This window comes from Cydia amplana, chromosome 12 (genome assembly GCF_948474715.1).
Source record: "Cydia amplana chromosome 12, ilCydAmpl1.1, whole genome shotgun sequence".
Taxonomy (NCBI): Eukaryota; Metazoa; Arthropoda; class Insecta; order Lepidoptera; family Tortricidae; genus Cydia; species Cydia amplana.
This window is the reverse complement of record NC_086080.1, coordinates 93,148-118,552: the sequence shown is the minus strand read 5'-3', so window position 1 is coordinate 118,552 and position 25,405 is coordinate 93,148. Positions and strand designations below refer to the sequence as shown.

Genomic DNA, 25,405 nt, shown 5'->3' with positions numbered 1-25,405 from the left:
AATACCCAGTGGTCGCACGATCCCATTACCAAAACCTCTTAAATTTACCATAGTATTTGAGCGTTTCCATGATCCAAATATTTGGTTCGCGTAACTTTCCCTAATCAAAGTGCGCGCACTTCCGAAATCAATGAAAGCAGGCGTAAGTATGCCTTCAAGCGTAACGTCCTTATAGTACTTCTCGCTTCCGGATTCTACTACTGTTCGAACATCGGGTGTTTCAGTATCATTTGTTTCAATACGTCTTACGTCGTTATTGTCAGATGGAGCGGGCAGTGGCAACAAACCGCTATTGTTGGTGTTGGCTGATGACCCTAAAGTCGTCTTATTACGACACTCATTAGCCACATGCCCCGCCCTGCGGCAAATACTACACTTCTTCATAGGTTTTGTACATTTGGAGCGAATGTGACCAACCTCTCCACAGTTATAGCAAACTATTTCGGGTTTAACTGGCTCGTTACTTGTTGCTGTATTCGTGGCGTTTTGAGTAGGCCGTGGATCTTTGTTCCAAGGTTTATTGCGTTTTTGTGACATTAAATAACTGTCACTCTGAGACAACGTACGTAAGTACGAGAATAATTGTTCCGGTTCCTCAAAACGGCATGAATTTGCACTCATCCTGACAAACTTATCGTCTATTCCGTGAACTAAACACCCTACGGCCTTACGGCCTGCTACGTCACATTTATTTATCAATATCATTTTTTCGTAATAGTATACGTCTAGTGGTTGCCCAACTTTACAACGCACATTGAGCATTCGTTGCAAAAGATCGCCATAATTTTCAGTAGACGGAAAAGCTAGTTTTAACTTTTCCATCCATTGTGGCCAAGTGTATAAAAGGGATGGCAGTCCTTGATACCAACGCTTTGCCAAACCAGACAGCTTAGGTAGAGCATAATGACACGTCTGAGTATCTGTCCACGAATATATTTGAGCGCACTCGTTGACCTTGTGTATCCAGCATTCTATATTCTGAGCACCATCGTTAGGGTCAAACTCAGGCACTACGTTAACGTGTGCAGTATAAGCATGACCCGGCAAAATATTTCCCACTGACATACTACTTGTACTAGTTTGATTCGCTCCAGCAGTATTAGTAGACAGATTCCCAGACAGGTGATCACGACTAGAATTACCTTTTGAAGGTAACGGCGGTGTGGAACTTTTAGGCCCTACACTACGATAAGCTTCGGGTTTGTTCGTCAGAGCATCCCTTTGTTTACTTTTGCGATGGCGATGTTTTCTTTGTTTCTTATGTCGCCGACGCGGCGGCGAAGATGTCGAACTACGTGATGAAGCGTTCGATATGCTTCGGCCAGAGGAATTTGAATAGCGACGATGATGTTTAGAGCGACGCTTACGTGATCTAGAAGCCCTATCTGATCCCATGGCTAATAATTCTGTTTGTATTTCAACTCACGACAAGTAATCAACTAGTAATTACTAAACTTATTAGGAAATACACGATACATTTCATAAATTATCTAATTGCATACGCGGCTATATTAAAACCTATTATTTTGTACCAAAATAATTAACCAAACTTGTTTTGTCACTAATTAACTACTATTGTTCTCACGTATCGTTACTTCAACCAACGCATCTTTGTATAAACGTACGTAACTAAGTAGACCCACATAAATGTCTCTGTGCAACGATTTAATTACGTAATCGTTTCATTATGAATATTCAAAAGTAAACAGTTAATCGCCGGCTAAAGTTTAAGTATTTCACGTTTATCACTTCACTATTCGCGACACCAACAATGATCAAATCATAAAATAAGCACAAATCACCAATTATATAAAATTCAAATCACTGACCTTCACTTGGGATCAAATACCTCAGTTCCAGCCGTTCCAGGCGACGTAGGTTGCTTTTCCTGTATCGGCACTTCTGAATTGAGAGATAACCGTACTACGGGAACCTCAGGAATCGTCAATAATTACCACGATTTATATTCGAAGTACTTGATAATTTATTCAGGAACACTTAGAAGCTATTTTTATCAGCGACCAGTAAGTAATGAACAGATTTGAATCGAACAAAGACAACCAATGTTGCCAACCAGATAAAACATTTTTATATTGATCTATATTTGACATTATTTATAATCTTTGCATGTTAACTTTATTGTAAATATTTTTAAGTTATTTATACAAATTAAGTCTTACATTTTAAATAGCATAAAGTACTTATTAAACTAAACTTGTATACTCATGATCTATGAATATTAAAAGCAGTTAATCACTAAACTCAAATGATTTTCAATTATACCCTCCACTGTCATCATGAGATTCAATGTTTACATTGTCTACCCACCATTAGCTAACACTATCATCAGTTCAAGACAAATCAACAACCTAGAAATTCATCGCATCATTTATCTAAAATGTATTGTGATTTTTGTGGACGACGTAATCACTTCAAACAAGATTGCCGTTACTTCAAGAAATCGCAAGGAAACAGCAATGGCGGCGGCGGCGGCAGCAGCGCGCAGCAGCCGCAGCAAAACATCGCCCACGCTGCTGTACCGGAACAAAACAATGAGGACAGTTTCGCTTTTATGTTCTCGCAATGTAAGTTACCAAAACCTAATCATAACAGTAATAAAATTATTTTTCTTTTAGATTCTGGAGCCACGGACCACGTCGTAAACACACAGGACCTTTTCTCATCATATACTCAATTTACCTCGCCCCTGAAAATAAATATAGCTAAAACTGGAGCATTCATACAGTCAATAGGACGAGGTCGCATTGATGTCACCACCGACATGGGAATACAAGGTTCCCTCGAAGAGGTTTTATATTCACCGGAGGTTGCCGATAATTTACTGTCAGTAAGTCGAATGCAAAAAGCAGGTATGGAAATTGTTTTTAATAAGGAAGGCGTACGTATTTATCAAAATAATAAGTGCATTATGTCTGGCATAACTTGCAATAACCTGTCTAAGATAACACTTGCTATTAATTTGCAAAAGGCGTTGAGTGTAAATGTAAACAGAAATTCAAATTTATACAATTTATGGCATAAAAGGCTTGGTCATATACATAAACAGAAGTTCATTAGTCTTAAAAATATGATTGATGATTATTCTGTAATTGATAAAATAATTCCACCTACCGATGAGTTGTGTGAGCCATGCATTCTAGGTAAACAATCTCGACTGCCTTTTGCAAAGTCAAAACCAGAACGCACAAACAACAGGCCCTTATTTATAGTTCACAGTGATGTATGTGGCCCTATAACTCCCACTACAGTTGATGATAAAAATTATTTTGTTAATTTTATCGATGATTATACTCATTACACAGTTACCTACTTATTGCATTCGAAATCTGAAGTCTTAAAATGTTTTCAAGATTATGTTGCTAAAAGCGAAAATCTATTTAATTGTAAGGTAGTTAATTTATATTGCGATAATGGCCGAGAGTATCTGTCAAACGAGTTCAAAGATTATTGTGTAAATAAGGGAATAACGTATCATTTAACTGTGCCTTACACACCTGTCCAAAATGCAGTATCTGAACGCATGAATCGTACGTTAACCGAAATGGCTAGAACCATGGTTACAAGTGCGAAATTAGGTAAACAGTTTTGGGGTGAAGCCGTGTTGACATCAACCTATTTAATAAACAGGCTACCCACTAAAGCGCTAATTGGCAAAACCCCGTACGAAATGTGGCATGGTATAAAACCGAAAATAAGTCACTTGAGGGTATTCGGTTCCACTGCATATGTTCATAATAAAACTAGAAAGACCAAATTTGACGAAAAATCATTTAAATCAATTTTAATTGGTTATGTGCCTAATGGTTATAAATTATTTAACACTGAAAATAATCAGTTTTTAATTGCCAGAGATGTATTGTTTGACGAGTCAAATTTTGGTGAATCTAGGTCAATATGCAGTGATGACATTCCTAATAAAATCAGCAAGCCGAACAATGAGTCGGTGGAGTTGATCAAGCCAATATGCAGCAATAATGAAATTCCCGCCAAAATCAACAAGCCAAATGATTCGGTGGAGTTGACAGGCAATACACAAAGTGACATAAATAACAAGTCACTAAATGACAACAATGAACAGTCTTTACAACGTGACGTTAGCAACAAGTCACTTGACACCGAACCCGGTTGTTTACGACGTAGCGATAGAATTCGTAATCTACCCCCTAAAAATTACGAATTAATGAATGACCCAGATTTAGCAGTTTTGTCGCTATGTTCTAAACAACAGTTGCCATTACCGGTGCAATTCAATGATATTTTCAATCGGCCAGATACTAATGAGTGGTTAAGTGCAATAAAAAGTGAAATTGATTCATTACGTAGCAATCAAACTTGGTGTCTTGTGGATAAACCTAGCGGTGTAAATATTGTAAGTAGCAAATGGGTTTTTACTATTAAAAATAACGAGTTAGGTGAACCGATACGGTATAAGGCCCGATTAGTAGCGCGAAGTTTTAGTCAACAGTATTTAGAAGATTATGACGAAACGTTTGCCCCAGTTGCGCGGATTACTACGTTTAGAATGATTTTAGCATTCGCGAATCAAAATGATTTACTTGTCCATCATATGGACGTGAAGACTACATTTTTGAATGGCGTTTTAAAGGAGGACATTTATATGCAGGTGCCAGAAGGTATTTCTTCTAAGTCTAATCAAGTGTGTAAATTAAATAAAACACTCTATGGCTTAAAACAGTCTTCACGATGCTGGTACGAACGTTTCGATCAGGCGATTAAGGGCATGGGTTTCGAAAGCTCGAAAGTTGACCCATGTTTGTACATATTGAATAAAAATTCGATTGATTTGAATGTGTATATAGTTTTATATGTTGATGATTTATTAATAGTAACTAAAAGTGTACAAACAATGCAACAACTTAAGAACTGTTTAATGAAACAGTTTCAGATGACCGATTTAAATGATATTAAATTGTTCCTTGGCATACGAATTGAAAGAACCAAAGATAAAATAACTTTGGACCAATCAACATATAGTCCGTCAACCAAATCTTGTCAGTAGCAATGTAAAGCAAACTAAAGTAGGGCAACACTCAAAGAGCAGTATTGCGCTAAGAAAAGCAGCAATGTACATCGAACCAAAAGATTTTTTTTTTCCGCTGAGCGCGCCCTGCGTACGTCAATTCAAATTGTCACTCGCGGTTTATTGAAAAAATTTGAAACATGGACGGACAATTTAAAAGCGATGTTAAAACAATGTTAATCAAAATGATGAACAAATTTGAACTATCGTAGTGCTTATATTCTCTTTGTTCCCTATCTATGTCTTCTAAGTTTACTAAAATAAAATCATATCAAAATGCAGATAATTAGATAGTGCATATATTTGTTATTTACAATATAATATGCCACTTGTTAATGTAAATTAGTGTACTCTTCTGGATGAATATGACATACCTGTGTAATTTTTTTGATTGGTATATATTGTACAATAGGATTACATATTAAAAATAAAACAACTGATATTTGGGTGTTTATTTAATTTAAAGGTAAATAAGATAAGGGTCACTTTAGCTTACACTATAATTCAGGTCATTAATTGAAAAAATATAATGAAATTACCAATGTTACCGGTGTGAGGAGTTATATTTCGTGCATGTCTCTAATAATGTAAGTATAAATAGGTAACGCTTGTCTGAATAAAGGCCAGTCTTTACGCAATACTCGTGTTGTTTACTTGCTGCCCTACTTCCCGCTCCACATGGCGATCCTGCCACGTGCGGTGTCGGGTTCTGAAGTCGGAAGTGCAACCGCGCACTTTATATGAACAAAGTGGATACAATTTAATACCTTTTATTTCTTATTCGACGTGTGCCAGAATAAATATACAATTAAAAATTAATATGTGCAACTCCAGAGTGGAAAAAGATGCCGTGTTTATCACCCAAAATTCTGCCGGGAAAGGCAATAATGATGCGACGACTGAAATGAAGAATCACCTCTCGTTGATTAGCATTTTGATGATTGTGATGTGCACCTTAATGTTTATTGGAGGTTTATACATTATCTACAGGCTGTACAAAAGATGCCACGAATCATGGGCTGCTGACTGGATTGTGCAATACAACCTTCGCAGATCTCTTCGTAACGATCGCCGTGAACTTGAGGATACCCACTGCCGTGGATGCTCTGCTGCTCGTGCCGGTACTAGCAAGGACTAATTCGTGTCTACGCGTAATGTGATTAGTGAAGTGATACCAGTGCATAGCGTGTTTTTTTATATATCTATCCACGTTCTCTTCTCCCGCCACCGCTCCAGCTAGCTGATGGACACTGAGACATTATACTTAACATAGGTACTTAATATCAGTGTATTCATGTAGGTACAATAAGGGAAATTTACGTAAGTTTTTTTTAAATATTCTACTAAGTAACATTAAATGCAAAACATACAAATATATAGCAATAATATAATTTAGTCTGTCATGACAAGTGAATTAGTTCATATCTATTCAGATTTAAAGAACATAAAAGAAAACTTATCAAAACTTAGTTACGATAGAAGGAAACCAGAGCTATTGAAAGTTAAGTTAAACGAAGCAAGTGTAATTCATGGGAAGTTTCGTGCTATTATTAGGGAGATACGTGACCAAATAGAAAATAATAAGTTAGAGGGTCAATGTTTAGTCGACATTCAAACAGAGTGTGATAAAATTCAAGGACTATATAAGTGGATTGAAGATTTTTGCAATAAATCATACACAAGTTCTAACAAAACCTCCACAATGGAAGATTTCAACTTAAAAATCGCGTTGTCTTTAATACCAATTATGACAGAGGATGAGGCTGTAATAGAGCAGCTTATTAATTCCATTGAATATTACGACTCTGTGCTTAAGTCAGATTCCAAACCACAGTTAATTAATTTCGTTCTTAAAAACCGAATTACAAAACTAGCAAAACTTAAATTAAGTGACACTTATAGTTCAGTACAAAGTATGATTACAGACATGAAGACTCACTTACTGACTAAAAAATCAGCTTTTGCCATCCAAAATCAAATACAGGTGTTAAAACAAGGAGAGAGTTCAATCGACGATTACGGTAAGCAGTTATCTGAGCTGTTTGTTAATTTGACGATAGCGCAGTCAGAAGGCGATTCTACTACATTTAATGTATTAAAAAAAATTAATGAAAAACAAGTCATCAAAAAATTCGCGGACGGTCTGCGAAATCGGCGAATTAGCACCATTATTGCAGCACGCGATTACCAATCGCTGAAGGACGCTGTACAAGGAGCAAAAGACGAAGAGACGGCAATAACAACGACTTCGGGTGACATGCTGGCATTTAATCATCATTATAATCATTTCAGCAGAGAATATGTACGTGGTCGAGGTCACCAAAACTACAGAGGGTCACCCAACCAATACCGTGGCTCGCGGCCACCGCTGACGCAAAGTCAAGCTCCGGGTCGCACAGCGCGACCCTACACCGGGGCTGGTAGTCCAAGCAGAGGTGCCTACTTGCCGAATTACCGGGGAAATCAAGGTAGGTACTTTTCTTCTAGAAATAATGGATATGAACGTGAAAGAATGCATGTTTTACATGAAACTGACAAAAATAATGAGCACTGTAATGATGAGATTAATATTCTAAATCAATCGGTCGAAAATAAAGTAAATCCGATCCAGTTTTTTCGAGACTAAAGAGTACATATTTTTAAGCGGAAATTCAAGTTACGTAAGTTTCAATATAGGAAACAATAATACATGTACTACATATTCCTTTTTAGCTGACACGGGAGCTACGATATGCGCGTTAAAATTGCGCAGCGCTTTGAAATTGAATATTCCTATATGCAAAAAAGAATTAGTTATTAATGGAATTGGAGGAACACAATGTGCGATTGGATTTATTTACCTACAGTTACACTATCAGGGGCACGTGTTTGAACATAAGTTTTACATTTTTGATAACTTGCCATGTAGTAATGACGGCATAATAGGTCGCGACTTTCTTAAAAAACATCATGCCAAAATTGATTTAGAATATGATACTTTAACTTTGACTACAGATAATAAAACGAAAGTCACCATGCCCCTTGACGACAACCAAAAATATTTCACGCTCCCACCTAGGTCAGAATCTGTGTATTATGTAAGTACGGATATACTTGAAGATTGTGTCATATGTTCGAACGAGATACAGGATGGTATTTTTTTAGCGGGGTCTTTAGTTTCACCTACTTTTAATAAAATTCCACTTAGAATATTGAATACAACGGAACATGAAATACAATTATGCAATATTAGCGTATCCGTTCAAAAGGCTAGTGATTATAATATTTGCTCCTTCAACAATTGCGATAAAGTAAATGTTGACCGACTCAAAACGTTATTCCAACACCTCAATTTACAAAAACTAAACCTTGAAGAACAAATATCCATTGAAAACTTGTGTGCTAAATTCCCTGATGTATTTTTCCTACCTGGTGATAAATTAAGTACCACTAATATTTATAAGCATACTATATCGTTGAAACCTAATACTGTCCCGGTATACACTAAGCCATATAGGTTACCACATGCTCAGAAAACCATAATAAAGGATGAATTAAATAATATGTTGAAACAAGGAATTATAGAAAAATGCTCGAGCGAGTGGTCTAGTCCCCTTTTGTTAGTTCCAAAAAAAAGTCACGGATCACAAGAGAAAAAATGGCGTATAGTAATAGACTATCGAAAGTTAAACAATTGTATACAGGATGACAAATTTCCACTACCTAATATAACGGAAATTTTAGATTCTCTTTCAGGATGTGTATATTTTAGTCACTTAGATTTAGCAAATGGTTATTATCAATGTGACCTCGACAAAGATAGTAGACAATATACAGCCTTTGACTCTGGCCAGTATATGATGACCCGTATGCCTATGGGGGTACGCAGCTCTCCAAATTCCTTTTCCAGGATGATGAATATCGCTATGTCTGGTCTGACATACGATAAATGTTTAATCTACTTAGACGACCTCATAGTTTTTGGTAAAAATTTAGATGATCACAACAAGAATCTAATGGATGTATTTAGTAGGTTGCGTAAAGTCAACTTAAAATTAAATCCAAACAAATGTGATTTTTTGAAAAAAGAACTTTTGTATTTAGGTCACGTAGTGTCAAGTGACGGAGTATTGCCCGATCCGGATAAGATAGCTGCGATACAAAAATTTCCTGTTCCTACTAATAGTGACGAAGTCAAAAGATTTGTGGCATTTGCAAATTATTATAGGAAATTTATTAAGCGATTTGCTGAAATCGCAATACCCTTAAATTATTTATCAAGGAAAAACGTCCCCTTTGTATGGGACGAAAGATGTCAAGTGTCATTCGATACCTTAAAACAAAAAATTGCATCTCCTCCGGTACTTCAATACCCGGATTTTTCACCGGATAATAAGTTTATTTTACAGACAGATGCATCTGGCTATGCTTTGGGAGCAATTTTGAGTAACGAAAATAATAGGCCCGTCGCTTATGCTAGCAGAACATTAAATAAATCAGAAAAAAATTATCCCACTATAGAAAAGGAACTCTTAGGAATTTTTTGGGCCGTCCGACATTTCAGGCCTTATTTGTACGGAACTAGTTTTATTATTAGGACAGATCACAAGCCACTTGTTTATTTATTTGGAATGCGGGATCCATCAAGTCGCCTATTAAAGTTCAGATTAGCGCTTGAAGAATACGACTTTGTCATTGAATATGTAAGAGGATCCGATAATGCGCCCGCTGACGCATTGTCGCGTGCTTATATTACTTGTAAAGACTTAAAGACACTAAGTGAACACGTATGCGTTACGACCAGAGCGCAATCGAAGAAAATAGAAAATACAATAACTAAACAGGATATGACAATCAAGGATGATTTTCAAGGATCACCGAAATGTATAGAAACCCATAATAAATTACCGGGTTCAGTAGAGTTACGGTTTATTAGTAGGATGGAATTAGATACGCGAAAAAAAAAAGTCATGTTAAAAAATGACTACGAAAATAAAATATTTTTATATGATTGCAATAAAAACATTATCTTTATTAAATTTCTGGACTCTTCATCACAAATTTCGCCAGGCGAGTTTGTGAAAGAGCTGGACTTGTTTTGTTGTAAAATTAATATAAACATGATATACATCGTAAAAAATAAAATGATGGAAATATTTATACAAAAATTAATGAATGAAATAAAGAAACCAGAATGTCAAATAAAAGTGAAAATTGGCATTTTAAAAGATATAATAAGAGTTTCTGACAGCGAACAACGTAAGATAATTTTAAATGACTTTCACCTTTTGCCCACTAGTGGTCACGCGGGCATGAGACGAATGTATAATAATTTAAAAAAATATTACTTCTGGCCGGGAATGGAAAATGACATTAGAAGTTTTGTAAAACGCTGTGACAAGTGCCAAAAAAATAAATATGCTACCCCCATTAAAGAACCAATGGTAATCACGACAACTGCAACATATGCCTTCGAAAAAATTTTTTTAGATTTAGTTGGCCCTTTAGAGACCGATGATGATGGTTATTCATACATACTCACATTACAGTGCGAACTAACAAAATTTGTAGAAGCTTATCCATTGTTTTCTAAAAGAAGTAAAGACGTAGCTATGTCATTGGTAAACAATTTTATACTTAGATACGGCGTTCCCAGGCAGATAGCTTCCGATCGGGGTACGGAGTTTGTGTCATCCATCTTTAAAGAGGTAAGTACACTACTAAATATAAAACAATTAAACTCCACAGCGTATCACCATCAAAGTATAGGCGCTCTCGAGAACACGCATAAACATTTAGCTGCATTCTTACGTATCCAAACTGATACTCACCCTGAAACTTGGAGCACTTGGCTGCCATTTTGGAGTTTTTCGTTTAATACATCGGTGCATACCGAAACCAAATATACCCCGTTTGAACTTGTGTATGGCAGGAAGTGTAATTTACCTAGTAATTTGTTGGGAAATATAGTACAACCCTTATATAATCATGAAAGCTACCCAAAAGAATTAAAATACCGAATCCAATTAAGTCAAAAAGAAGCACGTGAGAATTTAATAAAATCTAAACAATCAAGAAAAATCAGGTATGATTCAAAAACAAATTGTATTTTATACAAGCCAAACGACAAGGTTTTGATTAAAAATGAAGTTGGCAATAAATTAGCAAATGTTTACTTGGGACCATACCGAGTTTTACGCGACTTGTCTCCTAATGTGGAAGTCGAAATTGATGGAAAATCAATGTTAGTACATAAGAATAGAACTAAGCCCTACTATGAATAATATATACATATAGATATATTGAATTAGCTAAAAAAAATATATATTATATATATTTGTTATGTAAAAGTGTAAAAGTAAACAAATCTTGTATAATCACTAGTATATTAAAAAAAAAAATGTTATATGTTATACATTTTTTTTTCCTTTAAAAGGGGAGGTGTGAGGAGTTATATTTCGTGCATGTCTCTAATAATGTAAGTATAAATAGGTAACGCTTGTCTGAATAAAGGCCAGTCTTTACGCAATACTCGTGTTGTTTACTTGCTGCCAACCAAGCATAATACTCTGTAGTATTCTATTGCATCTTTGTAAATAGTCACAACTGATTGCTGAAAATATTAGACATGTGGGCCTATGGACGGTTTCCAGGACACAATTTATGGTCTTGTTGGATAGATTTAGGCATACGTTTTAATTTTATTTATGCCTTTTAACCCTAAAACAAAAAAACTGAACATAATCTTAAAAGTTCGAAAGAGTTCTTCCAGTATGTACTTGTCATAACCTCAATTTTTAGTCATGTTTACCATCAACGAGCATGATTGTACATTGTAGGCCCCTTAGCTTTGCTTATTCTTATTTAATGTATTGGTATTTAATGGTGACAGCAGAAATATCTCTTGAAACAGAAACGATTCAGAATGAAAACAAATAAGGTGACGGCTGTCATTCACGATCCACATTCCACAGATAAAACACAGATGACACGCATTTTGGAATTATTCGAACACAGTGTTGCTAACCCGCGATTTTTCAAATTTGCCGCCTTTTACTACTGACAAGATTTGGTTGACGGACTTTATCTACAAAATGTTTTAAACAAATTTTCCATGAGTGATTGCAATCCCTCAAAATCACCTTTCCCAAATAAGTTAAACTATGACGCATTGAATAGTGATGTACAATACAATGCACCCAGTAGACAAGTCATAGGTTGCCTAATGTACGCAATGCTTTGTACGCGTCCTGATCTGTGCGCGGCGGTTAATATTCTAAGTAGATTTCAAAGTAAAGGCAATGAGGAGTTATGGAAATGTTTAAAGCATCTTTTAAGATATGTAAAAGGAACTTTAAACCTTAAATTGACTTATCATAAATGTGATTATAAACAGCTAATGACTGGTTATGCGGACTCTGATTGGGGAGGCGATGAAACTGATAGAAAAAGTACAACAGGATATTTATTTCAAATGTTCGATAATTGTACAATTTCGTGGTGCACACGTAAACAAAATACAGTAGCCGTTTCCTCAACAGAAGCCGAATATATGGGTCTATTTGAAGCTGTAAAAGAGGCTATATGGATAAAATCGTTACTTATTAGTGTACACATAAAAGTAACTAAGCCTATACTTATTTATGAAGACAACAATAGTTGCATTAGCATTGCTAATAATCCCACAAATCACAAAAAGTCAAAGCATATTGATATAAAATATCATTTTACCCGTGAACAAATAAACAACAATGTAATAATGCTAGAACATATTTCCACAGGAAACCAACTAGCAGATATATTCACGAAGGCGATTCCAATGACAAAGTTTCATGAATTAAGAGTAAAATTGAATTTAATTTGATTCTATTATAATTGCATAATATAAATGTAAAATGATTGTATAAACTAACAATGTAAAATGATTAAAATGCAATGTTAAGCTTGTATAACAATACTCTTAATTTTGATTAAAAATAGTTTGATTAGAGTGTATATTAAATGTATAAAATACTTGAATTTTTGAGGGGGACTGTTGGTATATTACAAAAATCCAAGTCTACCTTCCATTCATTCATTCATTGTATAAATGCATTCACTCACTCAATCTGTCATTCGTTCAATATGATTACTATTGCTTCACTTGAATACAGAACGTTGAACAGTCAACACGTATTTTTACTTTGCCGACCCTACCTATACCTATAACCGGGATCCCGGTATTGCCTTTAAAAATACCGGTATTAAAAAATGCGTTTAAAAAGACGGGATCCCGGGATCCCGAAATACCGGGATCCCGGTATTGGAAGCCCTAGGCCGAACCATTGCTCGGCCTACCTTGAGCCAAAGTAAGTTCTTCCATAACTTTTGAATATTGACAGGCAACTCAACTCAACTCTTTCAATAACACGCATAAGATCATTGTAGTGAATGAACAAGTTCGGCACCACCTTCTAAATAACAAGAGGAAGAAATCATTTAGATGATTAAATCTTCAAAATATAAAATAATGTAAATATTGACTAATATTTACATTATTTTCCTCCGTATAGCTACGTCCCTTAAATCGGATTAGGCTGTGCACCGAGCATAAGCAATGTTACAGAGTGTTAACAAACACAGGGTGGCCCATTTAGATCGGTCAGTATGGGAAAATCTGAAACTATAAGACATACGACGATCTCTTCTTAGGAACCATGTCATCGATTTTAGTAACAAGAAAAACTGCATTCATACATTAAAAAAAATGTGTACTCAGCTCGGGAATCGAACCCGGACGTTTTGAAAAAAAAAAATCTAAAATTATTTCTATTTAGATATCGATTGTGTAGGTCTTAAGCAGTAAATGTTACTATGAAACATGATGTCTGAAATGAATAAAATGCATTGTATTCATATCCTTTAATTTATTTTAGTATGTTTTTGAAATGACCACCATTTTTTTCAATACATTTTACATAAAAAATTTTTAAATGTATTAATGCAGTTTTTCTTGTTACTAAAATCGATGACATGGTTCCTAAGAAGAGATCGTCGTATGTCTTATAGTTTCCCATACTGACCGATCTAAATGGACCACCCTGTATATAGGTAGTAGTATAGGTAGTAAAATCTTTAAAATACGAAATAATGTAATTATTACTCCATTTCCCTTTTTTTCTTTTAATTTTCTCGATAATGACACCAACCTTAATGCAGAAACCTAAACAGGTGCTTTCATAACTCTATGATTTTATAGGACAAATCACAGCCCACCTTTTCATCCATACCGCACCAAAAATCAAGGTGGTTCTCCTTCCTAAAATGATCTAAACGGTTCTAAGGACTCATTATGCTAAAAGGTAACTCATCATCATCAAACGCCGTAATACTAATAGCTGTAACATACATGTATACTATTCGGTGAGCTTGTGGTCGAAAGTAGGTCTACATTTTTTTTTCTTCACATTTTTTAGAAATAAATATGCCATGTGTATACTTTTTATAACGAGAAATAGTAGGGCTGTTTCATGAAATTTTTATTTTTTGTGTATTGTATATTAAAATAAGAAAAATTCTGGCATTTATTCGGAAAAAAATTAAATTGCTATTTTTTATTTTATTTTTTTCTTTAATTATTTTTATAAAACCATATAAATTAAATATCAGACATAAATTTAGCATCCTTGAGTTACACGAAAATGATACCAAACTTGACCAAATAGCAAAATTTTATTTTTACAAATTTCGGGTGGCACCCCCCCTGAAGTCAAAATTTTGCATCACAAATTCGACTGGCTCCCCTTCCTAAATCAATCTGTGAGTCAAAAGGAGCAACTCTGTGCAAAAGGAGATTCCATCATCATTATTTGCCGCAAATCGCACTTTTTTGTCGTGTGCACCAGGGACTACATATATTTAGCAGACAGTCGGGACCGGTATTAAGAGATATGTCTCAAGTAGAAATATGTTTCCATTATCCTTAACACTTTGTAAGCATATTATAACCTTATACACCCTGACTACGCTAACTTTGCACCGCCCCCCCCCCCCCTGCTCCTACTACGCTACGATACTGGTCTGTGTAGGTCTGTAGACGAATTTTTCAGCAAACCCTCAAATGCTATAATGTCGCAGGGACATACCTGATCATCCAGGTGGTGGACTTGTTCCTGATCTGGGGCGACGTGGCGCTGATGACGGGCACGGCCTTCGTGCTGTTCACCAACCTGGCGCAGACCACCAAGATCGTTGCTGTGGTGGCGCGCGCGGGGACTCTGCGGCCTCTAGTGAGCAGCGCGGATCAATTGTTGGCGGCAGAGACAGGACCGGGCAAGGAGATCGTTGACAGGTGATTACGAGATGTTGCTTGTAGTACCTGAAAGGTGACCAAAATCGATACCTGTTTTTGATGATATATTGATAATATGATTACTTGGATAAATGGATGACTGCTGGGTGTCCATCGGAGTGCATTCCATCCATCGCGTTTATCAACTGAGTTCTTGGCTCGCAGACTTCTGGTCAGTTATCAGGTCAAATGAGATGGCAGTGATGATAGTTTTCGTGAATGCTGTTTTTTGATATAGAAATAATGTATAGTTTCTATGTATATCGGTTTTGCTCTATCTAAGGTAATTGTGGGGAAGAATGAATAGCCAGGAAGAGCGTCATGGGGCAAGAACTCTGGCATCTGTGCGGCGCTCAGTCAGACACAGTCCGGCAGGAAGAGCTTTAATCCTTTACTTCTACCGACCAAGCAAAGCAAAGCAAGAGTTACCTGCCAAGACAAATTCAGAGCTTTAATTACATCCCAAGAACTAGAACTTGGCACCCATATACCTAAATCTCAATCATTTTTTCGGCGAAGTCAACAACGACGCAAACTTGGCTCTCATTTCACATTAAGTTTTTGATGGGATTGTATATATATTTAGTTGCGTGAGAGAGACGCGGCAACAGCAACTGCTCTACTTGTGCTTGACGACGGTGACGGTGGCGGGGTGGGCCAGCAGCGCCGAGAACAACCAGCTGCCGTTGCGCGCCTGGTTAGTATAGACAACTACTACGACAACTGCGAGTAATGAAGTGAAAGAGTAGCACATTTTGCTGAAAATATCGTCTGGTGGTATTCTTACGGTCAATGAAATAAGAAAAGCCAGTTTCGTTAACTGTCAGGATAAGATGATAGATCGATACGCAAACGTTAGGTTAGGTCCGGAAAATTAGACGGCTGACTCTAGAAATCCTTTGATTGGCATGGTATAATCAAATAATCATAGTGTTATGTATTCTGTGCCTATCGATATATAACAGGTACCCGTACGACACGTCGGTGTCGCCGGCGTACGAGCTGACGTACATGCACCAGGTGGGCGCGCTGTTCGCCGCCGCCTACCTCAACGTAGGCAAGGACACGCTCGTGGCCTCCCTCATCGCGCAGGCGCGCTGCCGGCTGCGCCTCGCCGCGCTGCGCCTGGCCAGCCTCACGGACGACCTCACGCCCACCGCGCAGGTATCTCTCGCTACCTCAACGTAGGCAAGGACACGCTCGTGGCCTCCCTCATCGCGCAGGCGCGCTGCCGGCTGCGCCTCGCCGCGCTGCGCCTGGCCAGCCTCACGGACGACCTCACGCCCACCGCGCAGGTATCTCTCGCTACCTCAACGTAGGCAAGGACACGCTCGTGGCCTCCCTCATCGCGCAGGCGCGCTGCCGGCTGCGCCTCGCCGCGCTGCGCCTGGCCAGCCTCACGGACGACCTCACGCCCACCGCGCAGGTATCTCTCGCTACCTCAACGTAGGCAAGGACACGCTCGTGGCCTCCCTCATCGCGCAGGCGCGCTGCCGGCTGCGCCTCGCCGCGCTGCGCCTGGCCAGCCTCACGGACGACCTCACGCCCACCGCGCAGGTATCTCTCGCTACCTCAACGTAGGCAAGGACACGCTCGTGGCCTCCCTCATCGCGCAGGCGCGCTGCCGGCTGCGCCTCGCCGCGCTGCGCCTGGCCAGCCTCACGGACGACCTCACGCCCACCGCGCAGGTATCTCTCGCTACCTCAACGTAGGCAAGGACACGCTCGTGGCCTCCCTCTTCGCGCAGGCGCGCTGCCGGCTGCGCCTCGCCGCGCTGCGGCTGGCCAGCCTCACGGACGACCTCACGCCCACCGCGCAGGTATCTCTCGCTACCTCAACGTAGGCAAGGACACGCTCGTGGCCTCCCTCATCGCGCAGGCGCGCTGCCGGCTGCGCCTCGCCGCGCTGCGCCTGGCCAGCCTCACGGACGACCTCACGCCCACCGCGCAGGTATCTCTCGCTACCTCAACGTAGGCAAGGACACGCTCGTGGCCTCCCTCATCGCGCAGGCGCGCTGCCGGCTGCGCCTCGCCGCGCTGCGCCTGGCCAGCCTCACGGACGACCTCACGCCCACCGCGCAGGTATCTCTCGCTACCTCAACGTAGGCAAGGACACGCTCGTGGCCTCCCTCATCGCACAGGCGCGCTGCCGGCTGCGCCTCGCCGCGCTGCGCCTGGCCAGCCTCACGGACGACCTCACGCCCACCGCGCAGGTATCTCTCGCTACCTCAACGTAGGCAAGGACACGCTCGTGGCCTCCCTCATCGCGCAGGCGCGCTGCCGGCTGCGCCTCGCCGCGCTGCGCCTGGCCAGCCTCACGGACGACCTCACGCCCACCGCGCAGGTATCTCTCGCTACCTCAACGTAGGCAAGGACACGCTCGTGGCCTCCCTCATCGCGCAGGCGCGCTGCCGGCTGCGCCTCGCCGCGCTGCGCCTGGCCAGCCTCACGGACGACCTCATGCCCACCGCGCAGGTATCTTTCGCTACCTCAACGTAGGCAAGGACACGCTCGTGGCCTCCCTCATCGCGCAGGCGCGCTGCCGGCTGCGCCTCGCCGCGCTGCGCCTGGCCAGCCTCACGGACGACCTCACGCCCACCGCGAAGGTATCTCTCGCTACCTCAACGTAGGCAAGGACACGCTCGTGGCAGCCGAACACCCATGTTGCTCAACTGCCTAATTGTTCGTGTGTATAACCGGTCACGGATCACATTGTAACCTGGATTAAAATCGCATAATCAAAAAATTTAAACTCTCAGGGCACTCTGACTGTGGAGCAAGAAGCAGAGGCGTGGTCGCGGCTGGAGGTCGCAGCGCGACGGCACCAGGAGGCGCTCCTCGCGGCGGCGCAGCTGCAGGCCTGCTTCTCCGCACCCGTGTTCGCGCAGTTCGGCGTGTCCATGCTCATCATCTGCGTGACGGCCTTCCAGCTCACCGCGGTACGTGGGTTACAGACTGACCTTTAGGTATGACCAAAAAAGTCAAATACCCAGTAACTCACAGTTCACAATGCACGTCGAACTGATCAGGTATAAGGCCAGTTTTGTGGGTATTGATCTTTGGTCACAATCAGAATGCATGCAGTTTGATATATATGGGGAGTGCGTATAATGCTAAAGAATGTAGGTATCTATAATATACAGTAATTTAGTGCGAGGTGTTTAGTAAATAAGTTTTTCTTCTAACAGCAAACTGGGAACTTGGTCCGTCTGGCGTCAATGGGCACGTATCTGTTGAACATGATGTTCCAAGTCTTCATATACTGTTATCAAGGCAATCAGCTTTCAGAAGAGGTAACTAACTAACTGTTGTCACTTTAACATAACAAGGTTAATTAGACCACAGAATTTGGTTTAGATACCAGCCCAACTAGCAAAAAGCGATCTAACAACAGTCTCTAGACTACAATTTTTCGCTCTTATATTGATTTTATATCATCGTCTAAGCCCGGATTTGGGCACAACTTATAAGAGTATTTATTTTAATATCGTTCTAATATCAGTCTAATTGAATGCTGTTTGCACTCACAGTAATCTTTTTCAAAACTAAATTAAGCTGCCTTAGGCTAATATCGCTTTTACGTAAGTATCTTGTAAGCCTACAACTATATAGGCTTATATTGGTCGAACGTAAGTATCTTGTAAGCCTACATATGTAGGCTTATATTGGTCGAACGTAAGTATCTTGTAAGTCTACATAGGCTTATATTGATTTGTTTGTAAGGTCACACAGTCTCACACAGAGATTTGAAACATTCTATTTGTGATGTATAAAATATACGGGTGAAATTAACTGCAACGTGACAAAAATATATTAGTGTAAGTGTTTATGAATTATGTTAACTATAATAACGTGCTGTTTATCATCGTGTGTTTATGTTATGGTAAGTATTCACATGGGAAAATATTATTTACTGTAAAGTAGACCCTGTTTTACACTTCAAACTTCATGCGCCTTATCAAATATGGTATTTGAATATTTTTATAATTATTTTATTTCTTTATTTTGTATTGATAGTCAGCCATTGCTGTAGCTGTATTTTTCAAGCGCACTATTAGAGTCTTATAAGCATTCTGAATACAAATGATATGGCCATGTTGAATAAATTAGGGTTCCTTGCTTTACTTATACTTACAATAGTGTTCCCAAAAACGATTTAAGATCAAACCATCTTATATTGATCTTCACTTTTGTGATATAAGTGTCTTGATCCTATATCACTCCAATATCTTACTAAAGTGCTGCTGTTGATCTTATTATAGCTTTGAATAAGATCAGAAAAGTACGTACTTATAGTGTTCTTATGCTATGCCGATATTAGTCTTACATTCTTACAATAGCATTTAGAAATCTAATATAAAATTAAATGAACTTAGAAAATGGGGATATAAGACCAGGAACTCTCAAGTTCAATGAGACTTCGTAAATGGTGTTGTAAGAGCAAGATGCTTAAAATAGTATTATGCCATGTTGATATTAGTGTTACATTCTTACAATAGCATTTAGAAAGTCTAATATAAGATCAAATGAACTTAGAGAATGGGGATATAAGACCAGGTACTCTCAAGTTCAATGAGACTTCGTAAATGTTATTATAAGAGCAAGAGGCTCATAATAATATTATGCCATGCTGATATTAGTCTTACATTCTTATAATATCATTTAGAAAGTCTAATATAAGATCAAATGAACTTAGAGAATGTGGATATAAGACCAGGTACTCTCAAGTTCAATGAGACTTAGTAAATGTTATTGTAAGAGCGAGAGGCTCATAATAGTATTATGCCATGTTGATATTAGTCTTACATTCTTAGAATAGCATTTAGAAAGTCTAATATAAGATCATATGAACTTAGAGAATGTGGATATAAGACCAGGTATTCTCAAGTTCACTGAGACTTAGTAAATGTTATTGTAAGAGCGAGAGGCTCATAATAGTATTATGCCATGTTGATATTAGTCTTACATTCTTATAACAGCATTTAGAAAGTCTAATATAAGATCAAATGAACTTAGAGAATGTGGATATAAAACCAGGTACTCTCAAGTTCAATGAGACTTAGTAAATGTTATTGTAAGAGCGACAGGCTTATAATGGTATTATAAAATGCTCTTATATACATATATAAGACTAGGTAATAAGACTAAACTTACTAAAGTGCGTATTAGCTTGTCTAAGACTAATATAAGAGCGATGATATGTTCAAAACAAAAATAAGAGCGCTATAAGCTCACTACTCTTATAAAGTGCGCAATCTGAGACTTTTTTGCTAGTTGGGAGGGGGCCTACCGCCAACATCGAAAAATCGATGTTAGTGGTAGGCCCCTCGTGGGCCGTGGGCCTAGTTAAGTGGCAACGTGATAATGATAAACATAGGTTATGACTTTTTTACAATATCCATAAGAAAAAGACGCTCAATTAGGTAAGCCAGTAGTAGGACCACCCGCTACTGTTTGGTAAATAAGTAAAAATACGGTTGGTTATTGGATGAAAAAATTATGCAGGTATCTTACGTTACGAGTTCATAATGACATAATTATGTGTATTTCTATAAGAGAAGGGTCCTTATGTATTAATGTGCATAAGGACCATTCCATCAAAATCTATGTTGGAATTTCAGATAAAATGGTCCTTATTGCACTTGAAGCATAAGGACCCTTCTGTATGGAAAGACACATATTATTATAGGTTTTGATTTGACAGTATTGAAGCTAGAACTATTTACTGTAAATACTGAGATAATTTATCAAAACCAAAAACGTAATTTTTAATAACAAACGTACAGTAAAAAGTCACCTAAAATTAAAACTACGAGTAGGTACCTACAAAATTAAAAGTAAGACCTAAAATTTAAAATAAATAAATAAAATATAATGTAAATATTTGTGTACCTATTGAAACTATTTGTTAGAGCATGGACATTGCGACTGCGGCGTACTCGTGCGGGTGGAGCTCGTGCGGAGTGCGGCTGCGGCGCGGCTTGCTGCTGGTGATGGTGCGCGCGCGCAAGGCGGCCCGGCTGTCCGCCGGCGGGTTCGCGACCTTGTCTCTTGCGTCTTTTATGGCAGTTAGTATAAACAAACACTCACACAAACACCATCATCCGCGTGCCTCGTCGCTATCAGCTATACAACACTCTTAACAACATCGATCGGCACTGTACTTATCTCGGCCACCGTGAAATGATTGATCATTGTTTAACAACTCATATAGGTATTTTGTTCCAGATAGTGAAGACTTCGTACTCGTTGTTCACTGTGCTGCAGCAGGCAGATGAGCAAAAATAAACAAAGAATGTAGGTATACCTACTGCACTACTTAATAAACCTGAGGCTAGAATTTCATTTATTTTATTACATGGTCCCTTTTTCCGTCCCTGAGGAAGCTAATTAATGAGAATTACTGATTATTTAAGCAGTTAATCTAATTGAATACCTATTATAATTAGATTAGCATTATCATCACTTGCTATCGAAGCGAAGTATAATGTGTAGAATTAGACCAAGAAACGATTCTTCAACGATTTTTATAGCACACGCAGTAAGTGCAAGTCAATAAGTGTTGAGTCGCTCACTCGTGAGGCACCTCATTTGTACCACTCATTTTGTTAATTTGTCGCAGTACTTCGTACCGCAAAAATGTCTTACTTCACTCCTCTATTCATTTTACTCATTTACTCGCGCGCATCACAAACACCTCTTGCCACACAAATCATTCACACACTTCAAATTTCAAAAAACTCATATCCGTTCAAATTCACTCGCGAGTCTCGCGACCCTCAAAACTCATACACTCCTCACAACTCGCAACAGAGTCCCTGGATCGCGCGAGGCGCTAGGTGCTCGCCTGCTCGCCGACACTCAAAACTCAAATGTCTCAAATGAAGAAACGAGTAATGATCCACACTGTCAACTGCCGAACTACAAACCTTATTGCAACGACAAAAGGTCCACTCACCGCCTCTCTGTGACATGAACCCCTCAAAAATCCTTTCAAAATGAAACAATGAATTAGAAATACCCAAAGAGGGAGTGAGACCGACACGCGACGTACTTCAATATCGCTTCGCGTCACCAGCGAAAATACGTTAACAATTAAACACGAAAGACAACAAGCGTAAGCGCTGCAAGCTTTCATACCTACATCTTAAAAAAATTGTCGCTGTTGGAATTAATGGAATAGTTGACGCTGAAAATATGCTAGTACCTCACCTCATTTGAAGTAAGACATTGTAACATCTCATTTTAGAAAATGAGGTACTCATACAAACTCATTTTAAATTGATGTCTTACCCATCACTAAAGTCAATTTCTATGAGAATATCTACGGCGAAACTGTTAGGGTTCCTAGTTGACTACGGAACCCTATAAAAATGTTGTTACCTATTCTCGTAACTCTAAGCATGGAATAGAACCCACGTTGCAAAATCTGTGTATTAACTGTATGGTTCACACGACTTATCTTGATAATATATGATGTTCGAATCCGATTTATTCGTATCTAAATGAAATATAATAATGACTATAAAGATATCGTTGCGGATTAGTCGGCGACTTGATAGACCGCGAGCCACGAACAGGTTTCCCTGACCAATCGCCTCCCAGGCGATAACTCCTATAGTGGTTAACGGCTACGTATGATGAATCCTCGTGGACGTCAGCTGCCGCTCCGTTCCGTTGGTGGGTTAAGGAATGGCAGCCACCGAAACACGTAAAAAAAATCTTTTCAGTCATCGCCTCCCGTTTGATACTTTGCCAGATGATAGTTTAGGTGCTATTGTTAATAAAAAAAATCGTCAGCTGGTTGTATCGCGGTGGAAACACCGTCAGCTGGTCACATGAACAAGTAAAAAAATTTTTTTTTTTAGTCATCGCCTCCCGTTTGATACTTTGCCAGATGATAGTTTAGGTGCTATTGTTAATAAAAAAAATCGTCAGCCGGTTGTATCGCGGTGGAATCACCGTCAGCTGTGCATATAAACATGTAAAAAAAATATTTTTTTCAGTCATCGCCTCCCGCTTGATACTTTGTCACATGATAGTTTAGGTGCAATTGTTAATAAAAAACATCGTCAGCCGGTTGTATCGCGGTGGAATCACCGTCAACTGGTCACCTGAACATGTAAAAAAAAATATTTTTTTCAGTCATCGCCTCCCGCTTGATACTTTGTCAGATGATAGTTTAGGTTCATAAAAAAATCGTCAGCCGGATGTATCGCGGTGGAATCACCGTCAGCTGGTCACATGAACATATCAAGCAAATAAATAAATAAAATCTAATATATGCTCATGTGACCAGCTGACGGTGATTCCACCACGATACAACCGGCTGACGATTTTTTTTATTAACAATAACACCTAAACTATCATCTGACAAAGTATCAAGCGGCAGGCGATGACTGAAAAAAATATTTTTTTTACATGTTCATGTGACCAGCTGACGGTGATTCCACCGCGATACATCCGGCTGACGATTTTTTTTAATGAACAATAGCACCTAAACTATCATCTGACAAAGTATTAAGCGGGAGGCGATGACTGAAAAAAAAAATTTTTTTACATGTTCATGTGACCAGCTGACGGTGATTCCACTGCGATACAACCGGCTGACGATTTTTTTTATTAACAATAGCACCTAAACTTTCATCTGACTAAGTATCAAACGGGAGGCGATGACTGAAAATATTTTTTTTTACGTGTTTCGGTGGCTGCCATTCCTCAACCCACCAACGTAGCGGTAGCTGACGTCCACGAGGGTTCATCATATATGGCCGTTAACCAGTATACGAGTTTTCACCCGGGAGGCGATTACTGACGAAATTTGCGCCTGGCTCGAGGTCTATGAGTAGATAGGTGTCTACTTGGAGTGCAACACGAGTCCCCAGCGTGGGCGGGGCAGCGCGTCACGCCGCGCCTGCCGTGCGCTCAATGTGATTCCGATAAAAAGAGCTGTAGTTTGGACATTACTATTTATTTATACCTAATTCTAATTACCTGTCTCGTGTCTGTCTGTTGACGCTGTTCTTTACTTACACGTTAGCGAACATGCTTATGCCGTGCACACTAGCTGCTTAATAATCGTGATTATTGACCGAAGCGTAGCGAAGGTCTACGTTTTGACTCGGGCATTTTGCTTTTGTATGTCCGGATGTTCTCCTCTACACGTCACAATTCTCAACCGATTCTTGTGAAATTTTGTGACCAGATTCTATGAGTAAATATTTTTTTTTTGTCGATCCCGTTTTTGGAAATATTCAAAAATGGAGGAGTTGTGATACCTCGCGCTTAAACAAATAGTCGTATCGATATCATAAGAGTATTTTCTTTTTGAGACATATTTACATAGTAAATGGCAAAAAATGCAGAAAAATTGTATTGCTGGTTTAGGCGGTATTTAGATCTTAATAATCGTGATTATTGACCGAAGCGTAGCGAAGGTTTACGTTTTGACTCGGGCATTTTGCTTTTGTATGTCCGGATGTTCTCCTCTACACGTCACAATTCTCAACCGATTCTTGTGAAATTTTGTGACCAGATTCTATGAGTAAATATTTTTTTTTTGTCGATCCCGTTTTTGGAAATATTCAAAGATGGAGGAGTTGTGATACCTCGCGCTTAAACAAATAGTCGTATCGATATCATAAGAGTATTTTCTTTTTGAGACATATTTACATAGTAAATGGCAAAAAATGCAGAAAAATTGTATTGCTGGTTTAGGCAGTATTTAGATATTTAGTTTGTATTCGAGAATGAGTAGCCGAATTTCGTCAGCTTAGCTAAGAATTATCATGGCGCATTTTGCAAACAATCGCTTTTTTTGTTTGCACACAGAAAGTCTGGGTTCGATCCCCAGTAAGACGTAACTTTTTGTATTTTTTTTTTCACTTAACTTCGTAGTTTTTTTTAATAAATTAAAATCTTTGTATTGTTGATTGATCAAACCGCTGTGTGGCGCTGTCATCGTGCACGGTCCCAATAAGCTATGCTCGCGAGGTCTACAGCTCACAGAGCCACTAGTTTAAATTTAACGAAAGA

At 39.0% G+C, this 25,405-nt stretch overlaps 1 protein-coding gene across 1 annotated transcript in view; it reads left to right on the top strand.

Moving 5' to 3' along the window:
• The window catches only part of LOC134652861 (odorant receptor 46a-like), a 30,161-nt gene extending 8,491 nt beyond the window's left edge, over nucleotides 1–21,670 (top strand). Inside the window, exons 2-8 of the mRNA XM_063508060.1 lie at nucleotides 15,158–15,371; nucleotides 15,958–16,068; nucleotides 16,337–16,535; nucleotides 18,130–18,309; nucleotides 18,559–18,663; nucleotides 21,283–21,438; nucleotides 21,599–21,670. Coding sequence (XP_063364130.1) covers nucleotides 15,158–15,371; nucleotides 15,958–16,068; nucleotides 16,337–16,535; nucleotides 18,130–18,309; nucleotides 18,559–18,663; nucleotides 21,283–21,438; nucleotides 21,599–21,658 — 1,025 coding nt within the window. The 3' untranslated portion in view covers nucleotides 21,659–21,670. The remainder of the gene's footprint in view (nucleotides 1–15,157; nucleotides 15,372–15,957; nucleotides 16,069–16,336; nucleotides 16,536–18,129; nucleotides 18,310–18,558; nucleotides 18,664–21,282; nucleotides 21,439–21,598) is intronic.
• Nucleotides 21,671–25,405: the final 3,735 nt, after the last annotated feature.